General features: G+C 45.1%; 1 protein-coding gene across 1 annotated transcript in view; it reads right to left on the bottom strand.

The window, feature by feature from the left end:
• LOC133506098 (VPS10 domain-containing receptor SorCS1) overlaps positions 1-20,424 on the bottom strand; it is a 221,651-nt gene that overhangs the window by 150,178 nt on the left and 51,049 nt on the right. Inside the window, exon 2 of the mRNA XM_061829867.1 lies at positions 908-975. Coding sequence (XP_061685851.1) covers positions 908-975 — 68 coding nt within the window. The remainder of the gene's footprint in view (positions 1-907; positions 976-20,424) is intronic.

The raw sequence follows: 20,424 nt of genomic DNA, 5'->3' as shown, positions 1-20,424 counted from the left end.
GGCATATCTAAGAGATGGAGGAACCTGACAATACCTTGAATATTCATCCATCCATCCATCCATTTTTTTTTATCCGCTTAACCTCACGAGGGTCGCGGGAGAGCTGGAGCCTATCCCAGCTGTCAACGGGCAGGAGGCAGGGTTACACCCTGATCTGGTTGCCAGCCAATCGCAGGGCACATCGAGACAAACAGCTGCATTCACAATCACATCTAGGGGCAGTTTAGAGTGTCCAATTAATGTTGCATGTTTTTGGGATGTGGGAGGAAAGCGGAAAGCCCCGAGAAAACCCACACAGGCACGGAAAGAACATGCAAATTCCACAAAGGCGAGTTCGGGATGGAACCTGGGAGCTCAGAACTGTGAGGCCATGGCTTTAAAGCTGCCCCACCATCCCGCTCCGACTTCAATATAATCTACAAATTTTCGACAGAAGCAGTGAAAAAAATCATCTTTAGAATAATATTTCCAACACTGTACTCTTTACTCAGAGATCTAGCAAATGGAATATTGTAATTGTTTAAACTTTAGTCTTGCCAACTCAGCTGCTTATGGTTCAATCATATTCCATGCTGCTTTTGTTCAAATCAAGACAAACAGCTTTCAAAATCTTGCAGCTGCAACTACAAATTGACACTGACACAGCAACAAACATCAAGGCATACATTTGGAGTATTTCTGCAGAGTTCGTGAATTATGAAAATGGACATTTTATCTTCAGTCAAAACCATGAATGGAAGCCCACATGTTGGAGTACTCTGCCAGTGGGTGGTGCCTTGCGTGCATATTTGAATATTTAGGAAATAGGTCATTGCTGTATTTGAGTTCCATTATCAATCTGTCCCCAGATAAAAAAAAAAATGGTCTCTTCCTTTAAATATCATTAGCAAATGTATCATATGCTTACCTCCATAGTGAGCTCTCAGTAACACTGTTGAGGTTGAAGTCAAATAATTTGGTCAGCATTAAAATCACCTGCAAAACAGGATATATTGCAATCAATAAATGGATAAATTATCATTTTACAAAAACTGGGGCATACGAAGACCGAAGTTGAATCATATTAAATTGTCTGTTACAATGCAGAATATGCAATAACATTACTTTGTCGGTACAAGAGTAGACACACACAGGCACACTCACACACAATAATATATATACACCGTACATATTAAATGTGTCCTCTGTGTGAAAAAAATGTTCCAATTATTAATCATACAATCTTGTGTTTTTGACCTTGGCTTTTGCCTCTTGTTTTGGACACTGTTGCCTTTTCGATTGACCGCCTGTGTACTGACCTTTGGCCTCTCTGCTCGCACTACAAGTTGGCACGAGTTTTGCATTTAGGTCCTTTTCCGTGTTCTGCCTTTGACATCACAAGCAAGACATGGAGTATTAATATACACTATAGCAAAAGATTACATTAGAGTCATTGCCTTGTTATAAAATGTAGTCTTGGCACTATGAAAATAAATTACAATTGATGAAGTTGTGAAGCTGCATACATGGCTCAAAATTTGGTCATCGGCAGAATGGACTCAATGTATCTGTCTAAGAGAGGTCCCCAAAGTGTTGATTCCCAGAATCAGTTTTGTAGTGTTCTAAGTTTACAAACTTTATTTTCATTTAACTTCCTATGCTCCTACTTCACAATGAGCAAGAATTCCTAAAAGACACAGTCACATGCAATAAAGGATGAAATAGGACTTTCAATGTTAAAAGTGTCACGTCCCATCGGAACGACAGGTAGGACCCAAATGCAGGAACTCGGAAGATGCAAGGTAGTTCAAGAAGAGACATGTTGATTGTATGCCGAGGTCGGGGATCGAGCAGGCAGTCCAGTGCAGCAGCGGTTGTTGGGGCGTCGGGCGAAGAGAGCAGATGAGTGGGCAGGCAGTAGTCGGTACACGGGGAAACAATCAATGCAGGCAGAAGTGTCAAGGAGTCAGGCTTACAAGGTTGGTCAGAGAACGGACGGAGGTCGGTACACACAGGTTCAATCAGGAATACGAGAGTGCTGGAACGGGACATAAAGCTCAACGAACTGGTGGAGGACCAGTCGTCACCGGGTCCTATCTATACAGGGGATGATCAGCCCGCATGAGGAGCAGGTGTGCGCCTCCCAATCAGCGCAGCCGCGCGGGCACCTGCACAGCTCGTGCTGAAGCGGCAGGATCATAACAGTACCCCCCCCCCCTCAAAGGCACGGCTCCCAGACGTGCCTAAACGAAAAAACAGACAATAACACAGGCAGGGGTGGGCGGAAGTAGGTCCGGAGGAGGGCACGCCCCCCCCTGAACCCCAGACTGGTGGCCATCCAGGCCACCAAACACGAGGCGTCCGGCCGGACAGGTCAGGAGGACGACCTGGATGCCAAGCACCAGGGTCCCCACGGGGCGATTCGGGCGGACGACCTCTGTGAGGAACCAAACGGCGAGGCAGGAACCAGAACGAGGGAGGCCACTGCTCCGGACGAAAATCTCCCACGCCGTCGTTGCAAGACGACCAGGGATTGGTCGCCAACGAGGCCAGGTCCTGAAGCGGCTGGGTGAACTCAGGAGCGAAGAAGATGATGGAGAGCAGGACCAGAGCCATGACTGCCACCCCGAAGTCTCTCCAGCTCCTGGGTGGCTCCACAGAACTCCCCAGCGCCTGCTGGACAGGGACGTGAGAAGGCGGCGCCATCGCAGCCCCCTCCTGGACAGCAACTTGAGAAGGCAGCGCCATCGCCGCCCCCTCCTGGACAGCAACTTGAGAAGGCGGCGCCATCGCCGCCCCCTCCTGGACAGCAACTTGAGAAGGCGGTGCCATCGCCGCCCCCTCCTGGACAGCAACTTGAGAAGGCGGCGCCATCGCGCCCCCTCCTGGACAGCAACTTGAGAAGGCGGCGCCATCGCCGCCCCCTCCTGGACAGCAACTTGAGAAAGCGGCGCCATCGCCGCCCCCTCCTGGACAACAACTTGAGAAGGCGGCGCCATCGCCGCCCCCTCCTGGACAGCAACTTGAGAAGGCGGCGCCAGTACCGCCCCCTCCTGGACAGCAACTTGAGAAGGCGGCGCCAGTACCGCCCCCTCCTGGACAACAACTTGAGAAGGCGGCGCCAGTACCGCCCCCTCCTGGACAGCAACGTGAGAAGGCGGCGCCAGTACCGCCCCCTCCTGAACAGCAACTTGAGAAGGCGGCACCAGTACCGCCCCCTCCTGGACAGCAACTTGAGAAGGTGGCGCCAGTAGCGCCCCCTCCTGGACAGCAACTTGAGAAGGTGGCGCCAGTACCGCCCCCTCCTGGACAGCAACTTGAGAAGGCGGCGCCAGTACCGCCCCCTCCTGGACAGCAACGTGAGAAGGCGGCGCCAATACCGCTCCCTCCTGGACAGCAACGTGAGAAGGCGGCGCCAGTACCGCCCCCTCCTGGACAGCAACTTGAGAAGGCGGCGCCAGTACCGCCCCCTCCTGGACAGCAACTTGAGAAGGCGGCGCCAGTACCGCCCCCTCCTGGACAGCAACGTGAGAAGGCGGCGCCAATACCGCCCCCTCCTGGACAGCAACTTGAGAAGGCGGCGCCAGTACCGCCCCCTCCTGGACAGCAACGTGAGAAGGCGGCGCCAATACCGCCCCCTCCTGGACAGCAACTTGAGAAGGTGGCGCCAGTACCGCCCCCTCCTGGACAGCAACGTGAGAAGGCGGCGCCAATACCGCTCCCTCCTGGACAGCAACGTGAGAAGGCGGCGCCAGTACCGCCCCCTCCTGGACCGGAACGTGAGAAGGCGGCAGCAGCATCACCAACTCCACCTCCTCCTGGACGGGAGCGTGAGGCGGCTGGGGAACTGTCACCACCTCCTGGACAGGGACGGGAGCGTGAGGCGGCTGGGGAACTGTCGCCACCTCCTGGACAGGAACGTGAGGGCGTGCCCGTCGCCGACAGAGCAGGAGTGTGGAGCGTCCACGGGCCAGTCGCCACTGCCACTCCAGAGCACGGACGAGAAGCGGCTGTGGAGACGTCGCCACCTCCTGGACAGCAACGTGAGGCGGCGTCGGGTCGGTCCCCACTGCCACGTGACCTTTCACTGCATCCGTTGAAATGGCAACGCGGGCGTGGCGCGGTGGCGAATCCGTTTCCAGGGCAACGTGAACATGAGTAGGCGGAGAGTCAGTCGAAACTGACACGTGGGCGTGTCTCGGGAGCGGGTCAGTTCCGACTGCCGCGTGAGCTCTGCTCGGAACCGCCTACACTGCAACGTGCACTTGAGGTGGCGAGTCTGTTCCCACTGTGGCGTGCACTTGACAAGGAGGCGGGTCGGTTTCCACGGCAACGTGAACCTGAGTCAGCAACAAGTCCGTCGCCGTTGCGACGTCAGTGTAGCTCGGCTGGATCGCCAATCCTTGCCGGACCTGGGCCGTGAGAGCCGCCAATTCCGCACTCTGCCGCTCAATCTCCGCCCGCAGTTCGCGGCGGAACGCCTCGTGATTTGGCGGCACCTCCTCCCTCTGGGCTGGAAGCCTCGCCATTTCCGGGGAGGAGTGGGAGGACTGTGTCTTCGTTGCCGCGCAGCGAGAGACACCAGGGAGCGCCCGGCCGGGGCGTCTCCTCTGGCCGCCCCGCGGAGGTCCCGGGTAGGTGGCCAATCGGGTTCCCTCGTACCGATTGGTGTACTTGGATCTACCGGGTGAAGACGTTCGGGTGCTGGAAGCGCGGGAAGGCGGGGCAAACTGACTGGGATCAAAAGCCGGGCAAAGAGACTCAAAATCAAAGTCGTCGGAGTCGTACTCAGGCAGCTGGTCAAACAAATCGGGGTCCTCCTCATATTCCGAAAAGTCAGAGTCCAGAAGAATATGAGGAGCCGGACGGGTCGTGTTCGGGACGTATTCATACCTCGTTGGCGGAGCGTAAGACACGGAAGTGGAGGACGTCAGGGAGCCTACCCGGATTGGACAGGCTTGGTCCTCCGGCAGACGGTCTACCTTGCGTCGGTCCCGGCGACGCCGGGTCTTTCCTGCTGGGTCCTGTGCTGGCCAGTTCGTTCTGTCACGTCCCATCGGAACGAGAGGTAGGACCCAAATGCAGGAACTCGGAAGACGCAAGGTAGTTCAAGAAGAGACACGTTGATTGTATGCCGAGGTCGGGGATCGAGCAGGCAGTCCAGTGCAGCAGCGGTTGTTGGGACTTCGGGCGAAGAGAGCAGATGAGTGGGAAGGCAGTAGTCGGTACACGGGGAAACAATCAATGCAGGCAGAAGTGTCAAGGAGTCAGGCTTACAAGGTTGGTCAGAGAACGGACGGAGGTCGGTACACACAGGTTCAATCAGGAATACGAGAGTGCTGGAACGGGACATGAAGCTCAACGAACTGGCGGAGGACCAGTCGTCACCGGGTCCTATCTATACAGGGGATGATCAGCCCGCATGAGGAGCAGGTGTGCGCCTCCCAATCAGCGCAGCCGCGCGGGCACCTGCACAGCTCATGCTGAAGCGGCAGGATCATGACAAAAAGTATAAATTTATACGCAAATTATCAGACAAAGTAAGTGTTCACTTTAACAGAGTAGTTCCGTTGTTGAACAAAAAAAGTCACTTGGTATATTGTTATTATTTTAATAACCATACACTAATGCAGTTATTTAAAGATGTACAGTAGTTTTTAAATGAACAATATCACTTTTTTGCTCAATTATTGAGGATGCAAATCTCCCAAAAGTTAATCACAGTGTATTTTCCAAAAGAGATTAACGTGAACGTTACAGCTTTTCAGCATGAAATGTAACATCAGTTGCATAGACTATTAGTCATGGAATGCATATTAAAGAAAATCATGGTTTTCCTAAATGATGTACAAACCGGGTCAGTGTTTTATACCAGCAATATGCCCTTAATTTTTTATGGATTAGTTTTACCGCTAATACTCAAGTACTCTTTGAGAGAGATGCATTTTATTACTAAATACTGGAGCCTCGTACATTTTATGACAATGTCATTCATTCATAACCAATCACAAATAATGTTAACCAATGTAAATTATGTTACCAGCTCGGAAGAATATTAGACGAGGAAATCGGGATGAGAATACTCTATTAATTTGCCAAGCAAAAGACTGTCGTTATGGGATGTGGGTATAAACATTTAGTGTCCATCTACAAAAAAGTATTCCATTAAATCCCTGATATTAATTAATAACATCAAGAGAAGTACCCTATTGTTTATTTTTTGCCCTTTCCAAGAGCTGTGTGTTTTTGAAGCAGCAGAGGCACTGTATGACTTGAGTGACTTTGTGAAACACTTCCACCAGCATGGTAGTCCTGCAAGTACAATCATAATAGATGCACCTCAGGTAGAATTACATTGCTTGGTGGGGGCCTGTGTGTTATTGCTTATCAAGCATGAGGTAACATCTGGAGTCTCCAAAACACTCAAAACCTGCAGTGCTTGGTGTCAGAGTGGGGAGAATTGTCCTGGGAAATGAATGACATTAAATGTCTGGACTTAGACAAAAGCTTTGCATGCTAATGACTGACCAAGTGCTTTCAACTGCCCAGTTGGAGACTAAATTGGAGACTTGCACAACACAACTTTTCAGTTCCTCTCGATTCATTCGCTTTCTTCACCACATTTTTCATTTTGAGTTGTCCTGACCTGATGTTGCAATTTTTTTTGGGATATGGTAGGAAACCGGAGTGCCCAGAGAAAACCCACGCAGGCACGGGGACAACATGCAAACTCCACGCAGACGGGGCCGGGATCGATCCATGGACCTCAGAACTGTGAGGCCAACCCTTTCCAGGTGCTCGACCATGCCGCATGTCATTATCATACTCACAAGATCTCAGGTCAGTGAGCAATAAAGGATTAATTTCTCGAGATCAGGTCTTGACTAGATTTTCATGGTACAAAGGGATCAATTTGAAACATCCATCCATCCATTTTCTTAGCCGCTTATCCTCACGAGGGTTACGGGAGTGCTGGAGCCTATCCCAGCTGTCAATGGGCACGAGGCAAGGTACACCCTGAACAGGTTGCCAGGCAATCACAGGGCACACAGAGACAGACAGACCGCACTCACAATCACTCCTCGGGGCAATTTAGTGTCCAATTGTTTTTGGAATGTGGAAGGAAACCAGACTGCCCGCAGCGGGGCCGGGATCAAACACAGGACCTCAGAACTGTGAGGCCAAAGCTTTCCTGCTGAACCATCCTGCTGCCCCCATTTAAAACAGTATTTAAAAATAATTACCATTCTGATTTTTAGTGGTGACCTGGTGGACAACTGGTTAGCACATTTGCCTCCCAGTTTTGACGACCTGGGTTAAAAGGTCACCTGTGTGGAGTTTGCATGTTCTCCCTGTACCTGTGTGGGTTTTCTCTGGGTACTCCGGTTTACTCCCACATGCCAAAAACATCCATGGTAGATTAATTGAAAACTCTAAATTCCCTATCAGTTTGAATGTGTCTGGGCTGCTGTCCTGAGTCCTGTGCGTGTGTGTGTCTGTGTGTTGGTGTGTCATGAGTGTGTTTTAGCTGGAGTGACGTGTGGGTGTTCAAGAGCTGCAGCTTGTCACCCTAATTACACTGGAGTGCTTTTAAGATGCTGTGGGACTCTAACTCATCACCAAACTACCAACACGACTCTTCACATTCATAGCCTAGCCACCATAACTTCTTGATTTGCTTCGAGACATTTTCTTAGCCTCTTGTCTGTCTTCAGTTTGCTATCTCCTCCGGACCACTGCAACAACGTGTTCATCTCCTTGGGCCCATTGACAACCTGCCCTCCCACTCTGCCAGCCTACTCCACACTGGAATCCTGAATCCCATGTTTTGCCCCAATATCACTGTTCTTTCTGCATCTGAGTCCTACTTCTTGCCTGAACCCTGAGAAAGCTAAATGATACTGGCGTCTTCCAAACTGTATAAAGGATTGTTGTGAGTGTTCTATTGTATATACACACATGACATGAGTAACAACTTTAAATGTGTCTTACTTTGTTTTGATGAGTGATTGTCAGGTTTGTCAGTGGTGTCATTTTTTTAAAATGACAGATTATACTTTCATTCTATTTCACATGCTTTTGGAATTTTGAAATCATGTGAGGCATTGATCCATCCACCTTGTAGCGTGATAGTGGTATGGTCATGAAGTAACACAAATGTCATCCCTTAATAAACATTGCATTTCTTTGTTTTCATTATCATGGATAGTGTTTTTCACATGTCCTGTAGATGAAATAAATTAAATTAAATAAGGCACGCCTATGAATATTCTTATTCTTTCAGGTCATTTAATTCTCAGGGCATTGAACCGATAACAACTGGACTGGTCTGGTTCTCTTAGAAGACCTCTTGCCTCTTATCTGAGTGAATTTCACCAGTTCTCAGATGAGAGGTCTAACATCTAAGACAACCAGAAGAGTCCAGTCACAAGAATTAAATAAGATCCAAGTTAAATTAGGCAGTATGGTGAAGCAACTTTAAAGCGTTGGCCTCACAGTTCTGAGCTCCTCGGTTCCATCCCGGACCCGCTTGTGTGGAGTTTGCACGTTCTTCCCATGCCTGCATGGGTTTTCTCTGGGCACTCCACTTTCCCACATTCTGAAAACATGCAACATTAATTGGGCACTCTAAATTGCACCGAGGTGTGATTGTAAGTGCAGCTGTTTGTCTTGATGTGCCCTGCAATTAGCTGGCAACCAGTTCAATTTGTACCCCGTCCCCTACCGTCGACATTTGGGATAGGCTCCAGCACTTCCCATGACCTTTGTGAGGATAAGGGGCTAAGAAAATGGATGGATGGAATTTTAACTCAAAAATCAATCAAAAGCCTTTATTGTCATGACATGCTGTGCATACAATGAATTGATGAGTCTTCTCCGCTAGGTGCAATAAAATAGAATAAAAATTGAAGAACATCTTGGGTAAAAAAAAAAGCAATAGATAAAACATCATGGTACAGTTGTTGCTAAAATAAGTAAATAAATAAATAAATGCACAAAAGTGCAGTTACAAAATATTGCATTACATTGTTGTTATGTTCAGTGGTTTGAGTTCAAGCAGTTGATGGCTCTGGGGAAAAAGCTGTCCTTGAATCTGGTTGTCTGTGTTTTGTGTGACTTGTACTGCCTGCCAGAGGGCAGCAGGTTAAACAGAAAATGACCAGGATATGAAGAGTCCTTTACAATATTAGTGGCTCTGCTGTGATAGCGGGAGTTGGCAATGTCCTTTGAGGAGGGCAGAGAGCAGCCAGCGATCTTCTGGGCACTGTTGACCAATCTTTGCAGAGCTTTCCTGTCCGCTGCTGTGCATCCAGCATACCACACTGTGATACAGTAAGTCAGGATGCTCTCCACGGTGGTTCTGTAGAAGGCCTGAAGCAGCTTCGCTTCCAAGTTGTTCTTCCTGAGCACTCTCAGGAAGTGGAGTCGCTGCTGGGTCTTTTTCACCACTGCAGTGGTATTTAAAGTCCAAGTGAGTTTGTCCGTGATGTAGACTCCCAGAAATTTGTTCAGTTAACTGTCCTCAAGAGTGCTTCATAGGGGGTACCATTGGCTCTCGAAGGACTTGAACCTTGACTGCCGAATGTGACTGGAATGTGCTATATATTACTATCCATCCATCCATCCATCCATCCATCCATCCATCCTTCCATCCATTCATCCATCCATCCATCCATCCATCCATCTATCCATCCATCTATCCATCTATCCATCCATCCATCCATCCATTTTCTTAGCCACTTATCCTCACAAGGGTCGCAGGAGTGGTGTAGTCTATCCCAGTTATCTTTGGGCAGCAGGCCGAGTACACCCTGAACAGGTTGCCAGGCAATTAGAGGGCACATAGAACCAAACATTTCCACTTGAAAATCACATTCAAAGGCAATTTAGAGTCTCCAATTAATACATGTTTTGGGATATGGGAAGAAACCAGAGTGCCCGGAGAAAACCAATGCAGGGACGGGGAGAACATGCAAAATCCACAAAGGCAGGGCTGGTATTTTAACCCCGTTGCTCAGTACTGTGAGGCTACTCTAACTAGTCGCACCACTGTGCCTGTCTTCATATTATTGATTGGCTAATTTATTTTTCCACTTGTAAAACCATGGGCCATAATGTTATTTTAAGTGTGGACACAAATAAAGGATTTCTGATAGCATCCCTTTGACCTTACTTCTATTTCCATTATTATTGTTCTGAAATCCAAAAGATGATTGCTGAACAGGAATGAACTGTATTCATCCATGAAGGTTATACTGTGTGTAATGAGAAAATGTGACACAATTTTTATGCAATCACAACATTTTGATGTGCACAATGACGTTTTGATCCTGTCTTGTCGCTTGTGGTTCATCTTTTGTACTCAATGTTTAAGTGTAAATGGTTAAGTATGTGTCTAAGTCTATGTGTTTAATTGGAATTGCTTTGAGTCCCATGTTGGATAAAACCAGCTAATAGTTTAATGTGTAAGACTAAGCTTCATTAGTTGAAAGGCAACGTGCATACAGGCCGTTCTGTCTCACACATGTGGAGACTATGTGGGTCGTCCTCAGTGAGAGCTCCCGTCAGATGGGTTCCTACTGGAAAGTGCATATGCTGCATCACAGACCATGCCATTTAGGTTAGCAGGCTTTTCCCATAGTAAGATGTGGTGTCTAGTGCTGTGGTGGAAAAACAAGCTTGATTTGGAGAATTTGGAGATGGATAGAATGGCATGAATTTATCAATAGACATTTAGGTGCCTGGTAGTCATGTATTCCAGTTGAAATAATAGTTATACTTATTATGTTTTGAATGTTTTCTGTTTAAACACAACAAATACCCAGGGAAAATCTATATTTTGTACAAGTTGAAGTGTATGTAGTTACAGATATGGTAGTGACTCAATATTAGCCATTAATTAAGATTTCCCCTATTGATAAAATCACAAATGCTGACACGCCACATTCTGTATTTGTAAAAAAGGTCAGGGAGTAATGGTTTGTATTGAGCTGCTGAAAAGGGTTGAGGGATTGCCAACTGGCTGTTGATAAGGTGGCTTAGATTTTGCGTTGACTCAGGCAATGCAAACAGTAGTAGTTGCTTTTTTAGGAAAAGTCTAACCCTTGTACAAGCCAGGTCTACCATTACAATGGTAGTCATAAAAATGGTATCTCATTTCTTCCATGAAACATTACAAGAATACGTATAACAAATACATATAGTTACATACATACTCAACTGAGCTGTGAGTGAGAATTAGTGACTCGTGTCTGTGCAAAGCTTTAAGTGCTATAAAAAAAAATACTCCATGATTTCTGTATGATTTAAACTATGCCTTTACTGCCAGCGAACAACGTTATCTTGACACTGTCTGAGACACGGTATATAATCATTATTAATGCGAAAAACATCATCAGGGATCAAAATCCCAGAGCATGCATGTATAAATAAATTTGATCTTTTCCTTTGACAATTCAAAAATATTAACATACTATGTGTAAATACTGTAATATCCACAGAACAAGGAAACATTCACATGTACCCCTAAATAAGCTAATGCAGTGGTTTTCAACCTTGGGGCCATTATGACAGCAAGCGGCGGCTGTCTCCAATGAACTACCATTAACACTTTCCATTATTAAGTTACACCAAGTCGTTGTTCTTGATTCCCAAAAATAATGTTTCCAAGGGCGCCTGAACATTTCATCTCCAACCCCTCCATGATTTCTAAGTGGGTGAACTTGCAATACAGCAGGGTGTTGAAATACTTATTTTCTTCACTGTATCTTGCATGGGGCTCTACTCCGATTGAGATTGACCATCATGTTTAGCTTCTTCCATTTTCTAATGATTGCTCCAACAGTGGACCTTTTTTCACCAAGATGCTTGGCAAGTTCTCCGTGGCCATTTCCAGCCGTGTGGAGTTGAACAATTTTGTCTCTGGTGTCTTTGGACAGCTCTTTGGTCTTGGCCATGTTCCAAGTTTGAGTCTGACTGATTGTATGGGGTGGACAGGTGTCTTTATGCAGCTACGACCTCACACAGGTGCATCTGATTCAGGATAATACATGGAGTGGTGGTGGACTTTTAAAGGTGGACTAACAGGTCTTTGAGGGTCAGAATTCTAACTGATAGACAGGTGTTGAAATACTAATTTGCAGCTGTATCACACAAATCTTTAAAAAAAATCATACATTGTGATTTCTAGATTTTTCCTTTTAGATTATCTTCAAATACTTATTTTTTCTTCACTGTCTATCTATCTATCTATCTATCTATCTATCTATCTATCTATCTATCTATTATCTATCTATCTATCTATCTATCTATCATCTATCTATCTATCTATCTATCTATCTATTATCTATCTATCTATCTATCTATCTATCTATCTATCGATAGACAGAGAGAGAGAGAGAGAGAGAGAGAGAGAGAGAGAGAGAGAGAGAGAGAGATTTAAAGGAAAAAAATAAACACAAAGGATGTCAAGGCCAAAAGGGATTTTTGGGGAGTTTCTGTCTATGGATTAGTATGTGTGCGTAATGTCTTCCAGTTGAAAACTCACCACATGATGCTTTTGGTTTTGTGGCTCACATCCACACAAATGTAATCTCAAATTGTGTGGAGTAGTACATTTTTGTCTTTAAAAAAATTATAAATAACTATTATATTTTTTCCCCATTCTTTTTCTGTAAAAAATTACAAGCACATACGGGAAATATTCTCATCTATTGATAATCACGTTGCAAATTTTGATGCAAATTACATACATGTATCTGAGATTCAGAATACTGCCATGATCACTAAACCACCATAGAAAAAATGGAGACTGTTCACATATTTGTAAGTAAGTAGACTTACAAGTCAGCAAAGGATGAAAAAATATAAGCATCACTGTATCCAAGGATACAAGAAAATACGTTTCTATTTTTCCTATTGGCCTCATTAAATAATAGAAAATGGCCTCCCCAGACAATGTTTTGAAGTTACAATGGTGAACAAACGACCCACTGTCTGCAAAGGGAAGTAAATCTCATTCATTCTGGTTTTGGTTTGTGTGTTTTAGCGTTAAGTATCTCTTTCCCAATGTGAGGATTCTTTAAAAGAAGTCCCTTTAGATCCAACTTGGGGTATCAAACAATGATGGTAGTAATGAACAAGCTCTTATGTTCTTCCATTGCTCCCTCTGTGTCCAATGTACTGGATTATTATATCCTTCTTTCCATTTTATGCATTTGATTTAAGATCACTGTGCCTATTGATAAAAGAAACGCTTTGTCCAAGACATGCAACAGCTTAATCAGAGAATACAATTATCACAGAACCAAATGTGTCTATGCCTTGCTATGTCACTTTAAAGCCCAAGTGTCATTCCTATAAACATTTTAAATATATAATGTAATGAAAAGTACATATAACATTATTCACTTCAATGTCTATACGAAAAAATAAATGTGAGTGGAGAACGCGTCATCCATGCGCAAAGTTCCACAAGTGTCATTCTACGATATCCAAGTGGTCGCCATATTGGCTGCGTCCTCCGTCCGTGATGTCACCCTTGAATGTCCGGGTGACATTGAAAACACGCGGTGCACCCTAACTATGAGAGACGAATGCGCCCCTTCTGACACGGAAGCTCTTTTCAAAAAGGAGAACACCACACAACCGAGTGAAGTTACCGGGGCAATATTACACTATTGTTTCAAGCCATATTCAGATGATATGCGATCACAGCCAGACCGCATCCCCGTCCGATCCACTTCCGCAGCGGAGATGAGCCATCGCAGGTCATCGCAGTCAGCCGGTGTGGTTTATGATGCAGCCGAGCCGTCCAGCTTTAGGGGGGTGTTCACAGACGCCGCAATACTGAGCAACACGGTCAAGCCGGGGCACTTTATTCACGCACGCGGCTGTGTGACGCATTCTCAGCTGGGTTCTTCAGAGCCGCCTCTCTCCCCAAAGCCCTACGCGCAGCCTTCGCAGAAGCAGTGACCGCCGAATGTGGCGCAAAAGCAGTGACCGCCGAACGCGGCACCTCATCCGGTGTGGCTGATTTTCTGCGCCGTGGGAGCATACAATGGAGCCGTGCTGCTTTTAGGGGTATGTTCAAAGCCCCAGCAGTACTTGTTGAACAACGTCGAGCCGGGGCACATTACTGCCTACCTGTTATTTGGAACCCACAAAGCTCTCGTCCTCTGCACCCGTGCAATCCATTTTTCACAACAAACCGGGTCTTTTGCAAACTTATGAAGGCTAAATCCATTCTCCCGAGTGTTCAAGCAATGTCCAGAAACGCAATGAGCCGGCATTTTGACTAACACGAAGGAACAACGAGCTACCTTCCCGGAGGTAAAACTAATGGAAACAAACGAGTCCACTAGGGGGCGCCTATGTCCTGTACGTCACTTCCTGCTTCTTCTCGAAAACAAATCCCCGAGAGGATTTTCATGGCTATATACGTCAAAATCATGTTTTGTGTTGAAAAAAACGCATGGGCCCATATTGGCTGACGTTTTTTCATTAATAACATACTAAAAATCATCCATTTCATGACATGAGCCATTTAAGGGTACTGTTTAACTCATAGATACAGAAGTAACTCTTACATTTCATTATCTGGCCATTTATGCTGAACTGGCATTGTGATGATGCCATGCAATTCCACCCATTCCTCCATGGTCACCACAAACGGAAACAGATGCGTGTTGTTTAACATATAGCATCAACTTTGCTCCTTTTCCTGGTTAAAAAGAAAAAGGAATGAGGCGAAATTAACAAAGTAAACAATAATAATAATTATATATAGATAAATAATAAAAATAAATAGCAGGCAGAACATGCAAACTTCACACAGGCAGGTCCAGGATCGAACACGTGACCTCAGAACTGTAAGGCCAACGCTTTCTAGCTGACCCACCGTGCTGCCCGTAATAATAATAATAATAATAAGAATAAGAATAAGAAGAATAAGAAGAAGAAGAAGAAGAAGAAGAAGAAGAAGAAGGCACGGTGGGTCAGCTGGAAAGCAATGACCTCACAGTTCTGTGTGGATGTTGGTTTTCAGCCTCGCTGGTTAAATGTGGGGATTTCTCCAGTTTCTCTTTACATTTTGATGATATTATGGACCATAAATCATGAAATCCCTAAATTCCCTGCAATTGTACATTGAAGCACATTGTCCTGAAACTGTTCAATTTATCTCACGCACTTATTCACAGAAAGGTGACTCTCGCCCCATCTTTGCTCATGAATGACAAATCAGGGATGGTCTTTTATACTCAATTATGGCAACCTCCTGTTCCCAAATTGTCTGTTCACCTGTGAGATGTTTCAAAGAGGTGTTTGATGAACATTCTTTAACTTTCTTAGTTTTTTTTACCACCTGTTCCAGCTTTTTTGTAAATAATATTATCTTTCCAAAGTCACATTGTTAAATAGTATTACTAAAAGACACATTTCCTTTTATTACAATTAAGTAAACCGTTTTCTGAGCATGTTAATAATTTCTAAATAAGCAAAGTGTTTCACCATCAAAGGTAAACAAATCTTGGAAGCATCCCCTAACACTCATTTGTTTTATACAAAAAAAGCATAAGATGATGCATAATTAGATGTCTCCAAGGTGAAAAATGCCCCAAGAGCTATAAAAAAAAAAAAAAAAACAGCTGGCAGATGGGATTCTGAAATTACAGGTAAAAAAAATATTTAGCTTTGAGCTACAGTATTTTTGGAGGCACATGTTATTTATCTTGGACAAAATGGGGAGTGTTTCTATGATATATCAATTCATCTTCCACTCCGCTTATCCTCACTAGCGTCGTGGACTTGCCGTAGTCTATCAAGCTATCTTCAGACACGAGGCAGGGTACCTTCTGAACTGGTTGTCAGCCATTTTCAGAGGCTTTTTTTAAAAAAAACAAATTAATGTAATGATCCAGCGACAACAAGCTGCTCAAGGTCATAAGAGTACATTTTGGTCAGTGGTATCTCGCACTTGGGAAACATTGACAAACATGATTATTTTTATTGCTTATCTTTACTAGGGACACAGGTGTGACGCCCAAGCAGCAAGCGGTTGGACCTAAATGCAGGACTCTGAGGCAGTAACATGATGTTGAGGGTATATATATTGTCATGTCATTATCCAAGCCACTTATCCTCACAAGGGTTGCGGGAAAGCTGGAGCCTATCCCAGCGAGCATCGGGCGAAAGGCAGACTACACGCTGAGCTGGTGGTCAGTCAGTCGCAGGGCAGATATTTACACCATCATCGAGCTTGAATTGATCCCATGCTGCCCGCACCAAAGGCAGGTGTGTGTCCCACTACACCATCAGTGACTCAAATAAAGTATATAGACAGACAGAGAATGAGAGGGAGAGAGAGAGATAACATTTTATGGTTTACATACATTTTCCAAGCCACTTTTCCTCATAGGAGTGCCACAGCCTATCCCAGTTAACTTCATATTCTTGTTAGTGAATGGCAGGGCACATCGAAACAAATGACCATTTGCACTAAGGGAAATTTGATTCTCCAATTAGTGCATGTTTTGGGGATGTGGGAGGAAACCGGAGGGGCTGGAGAACACCCATACAGGCACGGCTTCCTTCACTTTTGAGATCAAAACTATTTAGCAAATGTAATGAGAGCAATGAAACATTTTTAATGATTCAGTCACCACGGCCCATTGAGGGAAACCACAACTACAAGGCCCACAATAAAACTGACTTTGACAGCCCTGATCTATAAAATACACAGCATTTTGGCACCTTTGGTTCTTATAGGTTAAAAAAAAAAAAGCAAGGACCATCTGTTAAACACATGAACACCTCTTCGAGATTTGGTGACAGGAATGGAGTTCCTCAGGTGTTGTCGGAGATAAGCATGGGGGATAAAAAGCTACTTACATTAATATGGACTAATGGCAGCACAAAGCTGTTTTTATGCCTCCTGCTACACTCCGCCCAAGCCACATCAAGTTAAATCCGCCAGTATGTCAGCTTGCCTTTTCGCCCATTCACCCATTATTTCACCCAGACCCGCCTCTTGCTCATGTCTCGGGGGCACCTCACCCACAGCCACCTCTTGTTCATGTCTCGGCTGTGTCTGACCTACAGCCGGCTCTTGCTCATGTTTCAGCGGCGCCTGACTCCAAGACACCTTTTGCTCATGTTGCGGCAGAGGCTGACCCCCAGCCGCCTCACACTCATGTCTTGGCGGTGCCAGAGCCCAGCCGGCTCTCACTCACAACTCGGTGGAGTCAGAGCCCCAGCTGCCTCTTTCCCAGGTCTCGGTGGAGCCAAAGCCACAGGTGCTTCTCACCCAAGCCTCGGCAGCGCTCAACCCTCAACTGGCTGTCGCCCAAGCCTCGGTGGCATCCGGCCTACCTCGGTGGTGCTCGAACAGTGTCAGGAGCCACCAGCTCTCACCATGCCTCAGTGGTACTTCGTTGGCAGCTGTCACCTGCTGATGTTTTGTTGCTGCTTTGCCATTGGGACCATCCTCATGGACGTCCACCTGAGTCACCCCATAGCGATCCTGGTGCTTGGCGTCCTAGCCGACCTCTTGAACTGCTCAGCCAAGTTTCTCGCTTTGGGTGGCCTGGACAACCGCCAGACCGACTGGGTGGGGGAGGGGGGGGTAATTAAACTACCCTCAAAAATCATTGACCTTCCTCGGAGTCCTACATTTGGGTCCTATTCCATGTCACTTGCTCATGACAGAGCCTCTTGTTGTGTATTTGCCTCATTGTTATGGCCAGCGTTCCTGTGCCACCTTAGCCAAGTATAGTCAAGTCTTGTTTTTGCCTAGTAATTATCCAACCTCGTTTTTATGTTTTTTAATCTTGCCTTTTTCCACATGTTTTTGTGCCTCTGCCTTTTTTACTGCTCACCTGTGTATGATCGCTGCCTGGAATAAAACTACCCTCAACATCATGTTACTGCCTCGGAGTCCTGCATTTGGGTCCAACCACTTGCTGCTTGCGCTTGATACCTGTGACCCTAGTAAAAATAAGTAGTAAAAAATAATAATGCATGTCAATGTTTCCCAAGTGTGAGATACCATTGACCAAATTGTACTCTTACGAGCTTGAGCACCTTGTTATTACTGGATCATTCCATTAATTTGTTTAAGAAAAAAGTCCCCTGCAAATGGCTGACAACCAGTTCAGAGGGTACCCTGCCTCTTGTCTGAAGACAGCTCTGATAGACTACGGCAAGTCCACGACACTCGTGAAGGACGGAAGATGATTTGCTGTATCATAGAAACATCCTCCATTTTGTCCAACATAAATAACATCTCATGTGCCTCTAAAAATAGCTCAAACCTAAATCGATTTTTTTTCACTTCTAATTTCAGAATCACATCTGCCAGCTGCTTTTTTTTTTTTTGGTTTTGTTTTGTTTTTTGTTTTTTTAGCTCTTGGGACATTTTGCACCTTGGAGACATGTAATTATGCATCATTATATGCTCTTTTTGTAAAAAACACAATGGAGTGTGAGGTGATGATTCCAAGATTTGTTTGCCTGGGGAAACACTTTGCTTACTTACAAATTATTAACGTGCTCAGAAAACAATTTACTTAATTGTAATAAAAGCACTGGTTTTCTACTCACTGAGGAGACATGTCTTTTAGTAATAGTATTTAACAATGTGACTTCGGAAATGTTATATTGTTGTCCCAAGCCAAATGTCAATAAGTATAAAAAAGTAGCTTCTTGAAAGAAAAAGTATTTAATGTCTCTGATGTTTCAATTTATGACTGTAAACTTTTGGCTCTAAAAAATGACCAAGTTTACTTAAGAGAAGCTCTGACCTTTACCCGTGAAACCATGAAACTATATTGTACTAACCCAAATCCAATGAAGTTGGGGCATTGTGTTAAACATGAATAAAAACAGAATTCACTGATTTGCAAATCATGTTCAAACTATATCTAATTGAATTCATCATTAACTTTAAATTATATGGCTGGAACTCATTCCGAAAAAACTGGGACAGGTGGTAAAAAAGACTGAGAAAGTTGAAGAATGTAAGCAAAGATGGGGCAAGAGTCACCTTTTTGTGAACATGTGCGTGAGAAAAATCGAACAATTTAAGGTCAATGTGCTTCAACGTACAAATGCAAGGAATTTTGGGAGTTCATGATCTATGGTCCATAATATCATCAAAAGGTTGAGAATCTGGAGAAATACTCGCACGTAAGCGGCGAGGCCAAAAACCAACATGTAAACTCCACACAGGCGGGTCCAGGATTGAATCCAGGACCTCATTATTATTATTATTATTATTATTACTATTATTGACAGCACGGTGGCTCAGCTGGAAAGCGTGGGCCTCACAATTCTGAGGACCGGGTTCAATCTTGCCTATGTCTATGTGGCGTTTGCATATTTATCCCATGCCTGTGTGGGTTTTCTCTGGGCATTCCGGTTACCTCCCACATCCCAAAAGCATGTATTAAGTAGAACTATATGTTAATATCCCTCTATTCATGCATATTTTGGCTCCGATGATGCTCTGTCGGATGTTCAAATAAGTGATGCCACCCTACGGGTTATCAAGTGGGCTTTCTTCCATCATCGAGTGTTTCCCTGATAGCCCCACGACACACTTGAGAGGATTCAGCAGTGAATCCCAGCGTCAAAGGTTCTCCCCCTTGGTGCCATCAATTTTCTTCAAGACCCAATTGGGGTCTTTGTTCTTTATCAACAGCCACTGGCTGGCCTTTTCCTCTGTCTTGGAGAGATCTCTGATTGCCTGCCAACACAGTGGAGAGGCTGTAAAGCATTGACCTCACAATTCTGAGGACTGGTGTTCAATCACGGCCCCTCCTGTGTGGAGTTTGCCTTTATTCCCCGTGCCTGCAAGGGTTTTCTCCAGGCACTCTGGTTTCCTCCCACATTCCCAAAACATGCATTAATTGGACACTCTAAATTTCCGCTAGATGTGATTGACTCTGGTCTGTCTTCATGTGCTCTGCGATTGGCTAGGAACCAGTTAAGGGTGTACCCCACCTTCTGCCCAAAGATAGCTGGGACAGGCTCCAGCATCAACATGGGGATAGCTGGCTATGAAAATGGATGGAAGGAGATTCAAACAACAACAACAACAATACCTGTAAAATTTGAAAAAACAGAGGACCATTAAAAGGTGTAATAGTTTTAGCTTATTGAAGTATTATAGAATCTGAAAATATTTGGAGTAGCGATATTTGTACCCTCTTGCTTCTCTTAAAGTGCAGATGTTTTTTTTCCTGTGCAGCTTGTATTGCCTCTTTTGACTTTTTTTCTTGCTGATGAGCTTATTTTTCTTCTAAAAGAAATTTTTAGAAGCAGCGATTCCTGGAAACTTTAAACCTCTGGGACTGTATTTTTCCTTTTTTGTGTATAAGTATGTTGTTTCTTGACATGAGTGTGGCCTGCTAATTAGCAAAAGCCTGGTGTTCGCATCAGGACGAG

Source organism: Syngnathoides biaculeatus, chromosome 9 (assembly GCF_019802595.1).
Source record: "Syngnathoides biaculeatus isolate LvHL_M chromosome 9, ASM1980259v1, whole genome shotgun sequence".
In the NCBI taxonomy this organism is placed as follows: domain Eukaryota; kingdom Metazoa; phylum Chordata; class Actinopteri; order Syngnathiformes; family Syngnathidae; genus Syngnathoides; species Syngnathoides biaculeatus.
Note: the sequence above shows the minus strand (reverse complement) of the source record. Positions and strands in the feature narration are given on the sequence as shown.